This window comes from Charadrius vociferus, unplaced genomic scaffold (assembly GCF_000708025.1).
Source record: "Charadrius vociferus isolate BGI_N301 unplaced genomic scaffold, ASM70802v2 scaffold262, whole genome shotgun sequence".
In the NCBI taxonomy this organism is placed as follows: Eukaryota; Metazoa; Chordata; class Aves; order Charadriiformes; family Charadriidae; genus Charadrius; species Charadrius vociferus.
Window position 1 is genome coordinate 3,087,673 of NW_009647218.1, and position 13,617 is coordinate 3,101,289.

The following is a 13,617-nucleotide window of genomic DNA, read 5'->3' on the forward strand; positions in this document are numbered from 1 at the left end:
ATATAAATTTTCAATAAGCCACAGGGAAGTAAAACAAACTGAAACAATCTAAGCCTCAGGAAAAGCTCAGCCCAAGAACTGGTTAACATTTTGCTGGTATCAGTTCTAACAGTATAGCCATGATTTTGTTTTCTGTTTTCCAGCCATGTAATTGAATTCCAAGGGGCTTTTCTATTGGCTGCAAGACTAATCTATGGAGTCTCTGAAGCAGGTGCATGTCTGTGTATTATTCATTAAAAAAATGCTAGTTATTTGTGTAATTTTTGTAGGTTCCTCACAAACCAAATTCCACTGCGTCTGTATATGCAGCTGGGCACTCCAAACAAAACCTTGCAGAAGCCACACTGGAACCGAAGTGTGCACTCTATTATCTTTATTTTCCTGGTGTTATTACATCTAACCATCTTACACATTTTAAGATTTATAGGGGAAAACCATAAAGCACAGCTGCTTTTACTAGCTTTGCATTAATTTCAAATAAAGACATAGATAAAAAATGGTTATGCAGATCAGCAGTGAGTTCTCGAAGTAAGTTTTTTATAGAGTCAGCTGCATTTTAATAAGCCAGTTTTAATTGTATATTCTTTGAGTAGGGCTGCATCATAGTAAATTAGCAGAAGGAAGCGTTCAGTTACTGCACGGTTCTTTTTGCCCTGCAATGGATAGCTATACCAAGCAAACTGTATTTTGAAATTCATCTAGATATGCTTTTTTTGTCCACCTTCCCTACATTTTCTCCTAGATAAAGAGTGACACATTGTTTGGGCCAAACGCCTCTTCTTGTACTGTAATAATTAAAGTCTCCTTGAACTCTGCTTAGAGAGCGGTCAGTTTTTCTGTTTCCCCATGTAGACTGCTGATGCTGGGCATGGAGGCGTGCTTCCTGCGGAGCCAGGAGTAGCAACTCTCTCAAGGTAGGCAAGGAAGAGTGGTATCAATACCAATCCCTCTTCTCTAAAGCTAAGGAAATTCGACCACCGTTGACAGGAGACATCTGCGCTGCAGACAAAACTCCTTTCTTAAGCATGCCTGGGTCTACTTTAAACTAGGTCAAGTGAAGCCCACCCAAGGAGCTTCCTCTGTGAAGTTAATAGTTCAGTAGCCATCATATATTGTCCTCCAGCTTGCTACCGCAGCATTGCTACCCACCAACTAGATAAAATCAGCTTTGATCCAAGTATACAAAGTGGGAAGTAACTGCAGTGTAGATACTCCCTTAGTGGTGCTATTTTAAGCAAGCTCGGCTACAAATCCCAGAAGTTCTGGGATCCTACCATTACTATCAGCAGTGACCGCCTGTCAGTGATAAAGACATTGCAAATATCACCAGTCTTTTGGAGCCTTGGTAACTAAAATGAATAGGGCTGTTCATGTCATTATTTCCTTAGAATCCCATATGGGATTGCAGCTGGAAGATTTCCTTGTGACTAGAAACAATAGCACTATGTTTTGTTTTCAAATAGCATAAATCACTCCATTCTGTGCAGTGAGCAAGTGTGCAGAGAAGTGCTGGTAGGACCTGACTGGGTCCCAGCTCTGCTTGGTTACCGAGGAGGCCAAACTGCAAAGGAGGATTGTTGCTGACTAAGATTATCATGGATTAGAATGAAAGACACCAATTACAAGAAAAATAACATTTACAGATACATTTGCAATTCTTAAACCACATTTACTTCACAATATTCATTGGTTGCTCTATTTGGTAACTCTTGCAGGTACCTGGGGGAAAACTGCGTATTTATGAAAATGCCCACCAACAGGCCAAGCTTCACAGATTTTAGAACAACAATCCATACAATAATCTTTATAATCCATACCTTGGGTTATGTAGATACACAGCACTTGTTTTTATCACTTGTTATTTTCTGTTTAAAGCAATCTTTCATTTGGCCAGGAAGAGGGCCAAATCCTGAAGTTCCGTTTGGTAGTACTGGGTGCAGGAGCACAAAAGGGCAAGCAAACAGTAGCTTATGGTTCTGTTTTGACAATTTCCTAATTCCTAAGGCTTTGATGACCAATTCATTCCCCTGAATTAGGACAATATAGGTCCAGGCTGTAACAGTAGGAACAATAGTACAAGGTATGGAATTGCCAGACTGCAAGATGTGATAGCTGTGTCTTGCTTTGCCCTTTGAGTACCTTGAGATTCTTTCCACAGACCTCTTGTACTAATTACTAAGCTGGGAGGAACTGATGTAGAGATAGCTAGAAGAGATTTACTATTAAAAGGTGAATATTTTGTTGCCTTCTTCAGAGCTGGATTTTTGCTGGAGTCTTGATTTTTCCTAATATATCAATGGCACCTCTTTATTTTTAAGTACAGAAATAAATTGTTTAACGAATAGGCTGTATTTGAATATTAGACATATCAGATGAATATTTAGAAATGGCAGACGTGTTTTTAGAAATCAGGGTAAGATGATGAATTATTAAAGAAAATAAAAAGCATCAAACATCCAACAATATTCCAATCATTACTCCATCTGTTAGCTCTGCTAACAGATCTGTAGGTGATGTGAATACAATAGTCATGTTTGATCATTTCCTTAACATTTTTTTCCACAAAACTTTCATGTTGTATCCCAAGCCCAGCTTCTGCTTCAAAGCTATTCTGCCTCCTCACCCTTAGGGATAGCCAGGCAGAACTTGGATCCTCTTCCATATGAGAGAAACCTTATCAGGCTCCAGAAGTAAGGTCATTACATCATATACACTGTTCAGCCCAAATGCGGTACTGTTACAGAAGCACTGTAGAAATATAGCCAGTGGGTTATGGCAGCTATTTCTATACACTTTGAAATGAGACTGTCTGCATTTGAAAGAATGGTTTCTGTTGGCAGCTCTCCACTGGTTGGATAAAACTGTGTAGACATAGGGGTGTCCCTGGAAAATATCAGCAGTTAGACCCAACAGTGAACAAAAGAAATTGCTCTACACCTGGCATATATGGCACCATCGCCTTCCCTCCTACACTTATTGGCATTCAGATCATGAAGTCTATTAAATCTAGAGGCTAACAGAAAGGAAGCTGAAAAGAGCACTGGAAATACACTGTCAGGAAAGAAATCTTTCAGAGAAGAACAGCTCAAGTCAGTGCAGAAATAACCAAACCTCTGGAGAGACAGTTTGGACCAGACACAAAGGGTCACATTTTCAAAGCTTTTTATACTATATGTCTGAATTGGGCTTTTGTGCCCAAAGTAGCAGATGAAAGTAGAGACTGTGTCCACTAATCATTTTCAAACTAGCAAAAACAATGTAAATGGGCAAAAATTACTTGGGCTGCCAAAGTCTGCCAGAGGCATATCAACAAATGTTTGAAGTAGGAATTAACGATGGAAATTTCATGTGCCCAGAAGGTGATCTGAAATGATCCTTGGGAATGTGGACAGAATCTGAAAACTACAACTGTCTGTACTGAGCTGGAAAATCTAGAAATTCTAGCAATATCTGTGTTGTCCTTAGCACTGTCATGTCTGAAAGCACCGAGATCACCTTCAGAGATTGTTGCAGAGTGCAGTTAGAGATAACTGAAAAGTGAGGCAATTGCAAGCATAAAGTAAGGAGTGTGGAGAGTCCTGACAGAAGCAGAGGAAGGTGAGAAGGCGAGCAAGCTCCTCAGGGATGCCTAGGTTGCAGAAAGAAGTGGTACAACCTCCCTTTCTCAGGGAAACTGTGCAAGAAGCATATTAGCAGAAAGACTGGGATTTGTTGCTCTTAGGGTTCCCTGTAATTACAGAGGACCAAGTTCAAAGATCTCAGAGGTCCTCTGTGTTCTCGTATTAGCAATCTACTCAAAGAGTGTACATTTTCTGTTTATATATAAGCACTTCAGGCAGGTATTTTTGTGATCCACTGTTACAACACGATACATAAACAAGCAAGATTTCAATAGGTTCAAAGTCACAAAGGGTCATTAAGACCTACCAGTCCCTGGAACACAAGGGATGCCTTGGAAATACATAACTTTGGAATCAGAATATTCTCTGTTTTCTTGGCCAAACCATTTCCTGACTAGCACTGCCCACATTGGGGACTTTGACGTCACCATGCTGACCTCTGGCACATACATTGCTCCAGTTTCCTACCCCATCTAATTCTCTATTTCTGGGCCACTTTCTGGACTCCAGATTTACACAGGCAGCAGTTGACAGGTGGCTTAGACTCAGTGTTAATTATTTTCTAGTATTAGACTCAGATTAACAACGAGGACGTGAGATTATGACCAAGTTTACCATGCAATTCAAAATTGATGTCAGGCCGTATTCACATCCATGAATATTTCCAGTTTGGAGAGAGAAATGCTTACCTGTTCTGGCAAATAACCCCTTTTTAATGCAGTCCAGGCCCTCTTGGCAGAGCTCTCTGCCTAGCTGGCAAGCAGCCCCAGATTCACACCGAATTCCACAAAGGAGAAAATGCCAACTTCTCATCATCAGCAGCAAAGCTGCAGAGTATGAGCTTTCCACTTAAATTACCATCCCCTCCTAAATGCCAGCTCAACAGATTGCAAGAAAGAAGCACATACTTCACACTCTGCAAGAAAATTGTCTGGTGTAAGTCTTCAAGCATGCTTGGGAGCCAACCAATCACAATGTTTTGTCAAATTCGGCTTCAGACTGAAATTCAAGCCAGAAGAATATTTACTAGAAGATGTTAAATTTAGTTACTTAGAAATATTTTTGCACTTGGGGCCAAATTCAGCCTTGGCCGACACAGTCAATGAGAGCAGACATGCATCCGTTGTGTGCCTTTGTTGCAGGGTCCCGCTGGGCAGAGCACACTGCAGACTGCGCTTCTCTGCTTCCTCCATGCAAAGAAGAGCATGACCCCGTCTGTGACTAATTATCACTTGTTATAGATCACGGCAAACTGCTGTACCACGTAGAGCTAAGAGACACTGCCCAAACCTGTAGACAGATCAGAGGGACCGTAATGTTAGACTTCTATGTCCCATGGCAATACTCCACCTGCCTGCTTGAAAAGGGATGGGATGAAAGAAGAACTAAATCCTTAGGTTTTGACTCAAAGAGTTTTGTGCTTGAAGGAATTCTTCCTCCTTCTCTCTGGCTGCAGAAGAACCCCCAACTGAACGCAGTTATGTTGGAAATAAGCTGTAGGATTTAGGATGCTGAACTCAAGGAAGGCATATTCCTGACAACTTTTTAAATCCAAGAAGTGCCTCTTCAAAAGTAACATGGAAGAAAGAAAACAGAACCTATCCTTGCATGTACAGAGCATCCTTACTCATCACCACCTGGCACCAAAAGGCATAGCAGAGGTCTTTATAGCGCTGAAGCTAGGATGGACAAAATAATGTGGAATCTTCTTTCTCCATGACAAAGACTTTGGGGAAACATCTCCATATTCAACCCAGTTTTCACACACTTCTTGGAATAGCATACAAATCTTAATATTTAATGGTTTTCTTAATTGAAGTACTATATATATCTATATATGCTTTAAAAACAAGTATTTGAAACTGTGCAACCAATCTGTGAAAAACTGTAGAATCATTTAAAGAGTCAACGAGAGAATTGAATTTTAAGCACAAGAGTATATCATCATCTCAGAAATCCTTAGATTTAAAAGCAATGTCTCTTTTCTCAATATCAGAATCCGTCATTTCCTTTGTTTTGACAGATGCTCTTTTAATGGACAAGTTCTCAAATCATGGTGACAAAATTCAGGGATATTTTAAAGCAACTGCTTTTTTTTTAAAGCATCCTGCTTTTTTACCTTCCAGAAGGATTTCCATGTTTTCATTTTGGATTTCAAGGGAATCCAGCTGCTTAATCTCTTCTCACCTCTTAGAAAGATTTCCTTCCAAGAAGATAACCTACAGTGCTCCTAATTAGCTCTGCAAATGGTCAAATGGGTTTTTCTCAAAGTGACATGGAAATTTTCTGCTAGTACACATAAACATGGACAAGAAAACCTGAGATCTTCATTTTTTCAAAAAATAATTTTGTATGTAAACTTTCTAATTAATAATTTTATAATGTTTATCCTTACCTTTAACTCTATAACTTCCCTTTTTGTTTTCTCATCGTTTAAGGAGGGATTCACACAACCAAACCAGATTGAGCCATTTCAGATACTATAGGGTGTCTTGCCTGATCTCCAGTTACCACTCAGAAAGGGTGTGGATTTCCTCTAAATTCTGTGTTAGATCTACCCTTCCTGGGCTGATGTCCTGGATACCCTAAGATGTCTAAAAAGGCACTAGGCACCTCTGTTAAGGAAATCGGGTCTTAGAAAGAAACAATTATCAATAAAAGTACCTCCAATCAGAGAAAACCAACAATTATAATCGCATTTGTGTTTCTGTCAAAATTTGAAATTATTGTTCAAATGTACTTCTGCAGCAAAGCTCAGAGGTATTGACCACACATAGATGGGGCTGATAGGTCATTTAAATTCTGAGGTATTCCAAGAAAAAGAGACCTTTTTAATAGTTTTTTTGGTTAGTCTTCAAAATCAACAACTGTATGCAGGAATTTCCTGTGCCATGCTCAAATTATTTAAAGAAGATTAACTTGATAGTGTATTCTTTTCCTAGTGGCTCCACTTGCATTTGTTAAGAGAAGGGTAAAGAGTTATCTTGCAAAACAGATCACTGTGCTACAGGCCACACGTAACTAAGAGCAAAATATATCTATTTTGAATGTCAATCTGTGTTCTTTTTTGGTGTTCAGAGACAAATTAAGAAAAGAAAGCATTTTTAACTTGTAAGTTTGATGTTAGCTCTACATGTCAGACCAGCTCTCCATGAAAGTTGGAAGTTGTGGCTAGTTTTACAATTACTCTTTTTTTAAAATGTTATTCTGCTGGTGATAGAACATCTGAAGCAGTGAATTTCTGTATTGACGAGTCCTGGCCAAAAAAAACAAAAGAAAAGAAAAAGTTTTCAAAAAGCCCTGCAAAATGTTTATGAATTCTAATCCTCAGCACATGAATAAATACATCTGACAAACTGCAGAGTACCTTACAACAGCCTTTCCCAACCTTTCTAATTTGAGTTCAATTGCATGTGTGGTGGTTAGAAAATGAAGTTCATCCTGCCAATGTTTTTACACAAGGGTTGCACTACATACTATTATTTGTAAAAGTGAAGGGCAGATAATAAGTTATAATTATCCTATTAATCACCTGTAAAGAATTGCATTCAAGGAAGAATGCATCCTCAAATTACAATAATTGATTGTTTGAAGAAAAACAATTTTTTTCTATCCTTGGCAGGAACGCGCTTTGAATTTGCTATGCAAGTTCCTGAACATTGTGCTGAAATCAAGCAATGTATATGCTATGGCTCATGCGGTGTAGACTGCCATAAATCTATAGATGTCAACAGATGTGCTGATTTCGAACTGCTAACTAGGTATCAGACTTCCTCATTAGTGTCTATTCCTCGGCAACACCTTTACTTATTCTTTTAAGCAAACATCAGTTTCTCATGGAAGTGTTGGTAACAACATCCTCTCTGGAGTATTTTTCTCTTCTTAGCAGCCACAGCATATTTTCTCTTTCAAATTCTGCTGCACCAGACCATTTAATGCATGTCCCTGAAGACAAAGCTGTGAGCAAGAGCACATGAGAATAATGCTTACTGCGTGAGATGTTTCAAGTTATTAATGATCACGTTCTTTTACAAGTGAATTAAAAATGACTGTGTGGTTACATTTGTATTCATTCTCAGTTATTAAATTCTTTCCTCTCCTAAAATTTGCTTTGCTATATTTTGCAAACAGATAGACTCATAATTTACCTAATTTCCTGGTCTCTAGCTATTGTAAAATAAAATGGAAGGAAATCTCTATTCCAGTACACTTATCCCATTCCTTTTTCTCACAATTGGTAGTTTTTCTTGCCTAGTGGCTAGTCAGTGACTGCAGAAAGAGAAATTGGGTGTGATACAGTGTTAAAACAAAACAAGAAAGTCTTCATAAATGGGTAGCACCACCAAATGGTCATAACTGGATAGAAAGACCCAGGCGCCTACACAGAGCAAGAGACATCATATCATCAGCATTGTAGCGTTTGCATTACTCCCACAAGGGTGCAAATTTTAGAGAATGGGTTCAGATGGGCTATGGAAAGCCACAGATGCCATAAGATACTACTACGGGGAAGAAGATATCAATGAGAGTGCCCTGGAATGGCAGCTGATCAGGAAGGCAACACTGTATTTACTAAGATTGTCAAATGCCTCAAGTTAGGTTTTGTAATCCATATTTCAACACCTAAAGAAAAAGACCAACACTGAGCTGAGCATCTATTTCAATAGTGTATGTCACCACACTGGAAAACTCTCCTTACGGGACTTGTCAAAGGTGATAGTACATAAAACCCAATGAAAGCTGCTTTTTTTTTTTTTTTTGGCGTGTGTGTGTGTGGACATGTCTATTTCTTTACATTTTTGAGAATGATTTTGGAAAAACTATCACTTTATCCATTGCATGTTTAATGTAAAAAATAATAATAAGCATAAAAATATTTTTATTCATGGGTTATAAAGACAAAAAGCAAAGGTTAAAAAGAACATTTAGAAAATCCTTCTATGCAATATCCATCAGAAGATGCATTACTTCACGTATATTCACATAGGTATGAAGTCCTGAAGTGGCAGGGAACTGGCAGATTAGATTGCAATTTTGCACTAATACATTTGATTGGAGAGATTATATACCTATTATGTAGATTATATAGCACTTCCCTGGGGAAAAAAAAATAACACAGTGCACTGCACTTCATAACAAGGTCTTGCAAAATTCACAATTTATATTAAAGGCTTTTGTACTTTCATAAATGATTTTGGCTGCACCTTCAGCAAGCTTATTTTCTTCTCAGCATATTTGTAGGAGAAAAGATATTCTCTAGTGGACAGCAAAACAAATTTTCGCTAACACAAATGTTTATTTTGTGTTTGTGTACATAAATAGCACATACTCATATTTACTTAATCTGATAGTCCACTCTCAAAAGTTTTTAAATAATATATACAGTGTTTGATAAATCTTAGAGACTCCATTTAAATTACATACAGCTCAGCCTGGGTCTCCATTTATAACTTAAAATTTTTTTGAAGTCTTGGACACATTTTATTAATGTTCTTCAATTTCAGAAGTGTCTGAAATAGGTTCTTTTATACATCAGCTGAAGTGTCAAAATACTGCAAAAAAATATGTCTTTGCAATATCCAACTCCTAAGATTACCAGATACCTTGCAAAAGCCATTTTTTTCCATGACAGTTGGCTGGAAGGTCTCATCCTGATAGATGATATGCACACCAATGACTACCGGTGATATCAAGTCTGGTATTCAGCACACCATCACCAAAAGCAATTTTGAGGTATTAAATCTTACTCAGAACTGGGAATGATTTAGGTAAATACTAAAGGATTTATATAATCGTCTAATTTAGAGGTATTTATCCAAACCAGCTCATCTGAGGTCTGTTCATTTCTAAGACGTGTTCAAATTGCATGGGTGTTATACCAAATGAAAAAAGGACTGACGCTATTGTTACTAAAAGAAAATCAAAGATAGCAGTTTCAGCAAACTTGGATCATTCTCTCCACTTACTATGATTTATGTTTTACCTCATTTCCTAAAAGGGCGTTTATACAGGCTTCAGATGCATCACAGATGGCAGTAAGGTCATGTCCTCCCTCCAGTGCCAGCACAACACGGCCATCCGCTAGCTTCAGCAATTGCTTGGTTAGGTGACCAAAACCTGGTATTCAAATACAGTAGTGCAAATAATTAAAGTAGAACAGATATTACTGGCATATTTCACATCTGCTGCATGAGAATGTAGAAAGCTCACGGATATTGCACTGGGAGCATGGGATATATTTAGTCTAGTATCCTGTTTCTGCCTATGGCCCACACCAGATGCTTTGGAGTTAGGTATATGGAATTTTGTAGGAGGCAGATGTGAGATAATGCCCCTCATGCTGACCCCTAATAGCTGGAGATTAGTTGAAAAGTGAGGTTGTCTCTCTTCTTACCATCATTAACCATTATCACCCCAGATTCTCTTCCTATTTGCACATCAATGTAACATATACCCATGTTATTTAGTTATAACCCTGGTCAATTACGGCATCAATATGACAAATAATTGTAGTTAAACTATGATACTATAATTAAAATTAACTGTATTTTTCAAATTAAATTTGTGTTTACAAATTGTTTCTTCTATTGTAGTTGGGGTTTGAGTATAATACACAACTATGGAGTGAAAAACAGTGTAAACATGTTACCTCTATTGTGAGGTGGGTTTGGAAGCAGCACAGACAACTGGATCACTCATTTTCATTCAAGGTTTTAGTATAAGTTGAAACAGTCCAGAACTTCATAGATATCTCTACTGGTATTGCTCACTCCTGACCAACCATGTTCTAAGCAATTCTATACCACAGCCAAAAATGATAGTATTTCATTTTATGTGGTGATCTATAGCAACATAAACACTACCACAAAGTTTTATCTAGGATTCATGTAAAATAAATTTATTTCATTTTGAGCAACAAGAAAAAATGAATGAAAAAAATGTTGATTTGGAGACAAGGTTTTGGAGAGAAGTTTTGTGGTAGTTTTGAATGATAGGACAGCTATTAGTTTTGATTAATCTCCTTTAAGTGAGTAAAGATAATTAAAGCTTTCAAACTGTTGAGTTGCCTTCCCTTCACATCTTGTTCTTAACTTTCCTACTGGGTCTGCTCTAGTTGCTCTACTGATGATCACTACTCATTCCAGTGCATTTCATAGCCTTAAATAAATCATTTAGAAGGTACCTGCTAAAGCTTGGGGGTCTATAAAGACAGGAAAATCAACCAAAAATTAAAAGTCATCAAAAATCAAAAACTACAAAAATTACAAACTTATTTTCTAGAGGAATTTTCCAAGACACAGACTTAAGGCTTGATCTGGCAAAAAAGCAATGCCTCAATTAGTTCCGTTTACATCTTAGCACCTTGTTAAGCAGATGCCCAACTGTTTTTAGAATACGGACTTTAATGATATCAGATTTGGTTTAGCTGTTCAGACAAAAAAAAAAAAAAAAAAAGAAAAAGAAAAAAGATCTATTTGCCACTTAATCTATCGATGATCACAGAACTCTTGAGGTGAAATATTGTTTCCTTTAGCCACTCCACAATCTTCTGTACCCTCTGAGAACTGCAGGTTTGATTCTAGCAAAGTAACTACACTGTGGTTCAAATTACATACGGGGTTGAAAAACAAATAAAATCTTAAACTCTCATTTAAGCTCAACCTTTCCTCATGAAAAAAAAAACCACCACGCAATCCTCTCTACAAAAGGCCAAATTTAGACAGGATAATAAAAGTGAAGGAAGGAGTGGAATGAGGATAACCTTTGATCTTTAGCCAATTTCTACTTTCTTTTACCTACAGGATTTATTTCTCTCTGCATGTTACACATGTGATCTTTGGATCATAAGAGAGTGCCAGCAGTGTAAAGTGAGTCGTACGTACAGCATTTAAAGGAAATGAAGAAGAATGAACAGGCGCAGACTCCTCACATCCACAAAATCTACAACTTACCCTTCGGGTCTGTAAGAAATCCAACAGCACTTTTAAGACACCATTATCCTTCATGTTATACAGCTTCTGTGAAGAAGGGAAAGCTCTACCATGTTTCTCCTGCACATTTTGAAAATTTTGTATGACCGCAAATGTTACTACAGCCACATCGTAATTTTCTGAGGTATGTGTGGCAATAAACGTAAAGACTCTCTCAATGCCTTTTTCTTCTTTTAGGCAACCGTAGGTAATAAACTCATAGACATTGTTACAATGTTAGTTTGTCTGCTTGGTTTCCTAATGATTTTCCTAGTATCATTGTTATAATCTTTGTCCCTGGCTGAGTCAGGATCCATGCAATGAGCCATACAGAAAATATCTTTCCCAACAGCAATCACAGCAACAAGAGTAAGTGTTGCCAGACAAAATCAACATGACGGGGGCTTTTCTTCAGTGTAACTACCTGGAGAAAGTAAAGGTGACTTGCTAGAAAGGGAGGAAATAACTTTAGCTAACAGTACCAACATCACCAGTGACCAAATGTGTTATGGAAATTCTTCACAAAGAAACTTGGATCCTGTGTCACCGCAGCAACCTAGGAAAGTTATTAGCTTCCTCAAGGAAATCCCCTGGAGTGCAGAAGTAACAAAATGGAAAGAAAGGAGTCCCAGTCAAGTAATGGTTTTAAGATGGACTGTAGCTTACGCCAAACAATTAAGAAAAACAAGAAGAAAATAGTAACGACCACCATGAAAAGAAATCGGTCATCTCCCCTGATACAAGGAAATCAAGCATATATTTGACACCCCACTGACCAAGTCTAAGGTGAGAAAGGAGTCAGACAAGCATTTTGAATCCTGCAACTTCCAGCTCACATGAATTTCTAGAAATCAGCAGCCGTTCTTGGCCCTTCTATTGTGCCTGCAGGCAAAGGTGCCAGCTGTGATACTGGCTTTGAAAGGTGTTTTTTGTTTGGATTCGCCATATTCTAAGACTGTATGCCTTTGCAGTGGTGCATAACACTTGCAGATTAGAGGCATTTTATAAAAACAGAAAAAGTTCAGTTATAAAATCGAACGTCATGTTAAAACATCAGTGCTTGATTTTCAGTCCAGCCTCAAGTGGGCATCACTTCTTTGAGGCCACAGTTGCCGTCAGGCAATTTAGAGTCTGAATGCCTGCCTCAATGACAGGCATCTATTAATCTGGGCTTGAAAGGGCCCTGGCTGTATCCACAATTATTTGTGTCAATAAACATGAGTAAAAATGTCACAAATCAGTTATAATAAAAAAAATATTATTTAAAAATCCAATTTTTTCAGTCAATAAGTGAGAAAAGATTATACATACAGGGGTATTTCTCAAATCAAATGTGCTCAATGAATTTGTACTTCAGAGAAGTAGCAGAAATTTTTAAAATTAGGCTCATGAAGTGTGCCAGGAAATCGCGAGCATGGGTTTGCGTCAACTATTATTTTCATAATTTCTGTAATTTAAATGTTAAAAGTACCTGTTTCCTTCACCTTCACAGATCCACTAGTTAGACATCCAGGGTAGAATTTGCAAAAGCACTTAATACTCATTTGCTATGATCCTAGTAAAGACCTTCAATTTACCTAAGAAACAGCATTAAAACACTACTAACTACTTCTGAAAATCCTACTCACCAATTCATTTACATTTCCTGATAAAAAGCTGTGGGTGCACAATTGTACATCCAAGCAAAAAAAAACCCAGATTAAAATGAAAACCATTATAAATCATGTTATTGGAGAAATACACAGTAGATGACCTGTTATCTGCTGGCCTTTAAAGTAAAAATATAATTTTTTGAAACAAAAAAAGAACACTTACTTTTTAATTACACCCTTTCCCCTCCTCCAGTGCTATTAGTGGAGGAGATACAATATTCAGCCTTATGTAAGAAAATATTCTATTGTGGGAAGGCAGAAAGAGAGAAAATTAATACTGGATTATACTCATGAGCAAGCTGCCAGGCTGTTATTGAAGGACACAGTGTGCTCATCACTTGAATTACCATATAAGCAAGGAATTCAGTTTTTAGT

At 37.7% G+C, this 13,617-nt stretch overlaps 1 protein-coding gene across 2 annotated transcripts in view; it reads right to left on the bottom strand.

Moving 5' to 3' along the window:
- Nucleotides 1-13,617, bottom strand: part of HDAC9 (histone deacetylase 9) — a 281,151-nt gene that overhangs the window by 14,894 nt on the left and 252,640 nt on the right. For both annotated transcript variants that reach the window (XM_009879560.1, XM_009879561.1), the window contains one exon: nt 9,604-9,737. In XM_009879560.1, the coding sequence (XP_009877862.1) occupies nt 9,604-9,737 (134 nt within the window). The remainder of the gene's footprint in view (nt 1-9,603; nt 9,738-13,617) is intronic.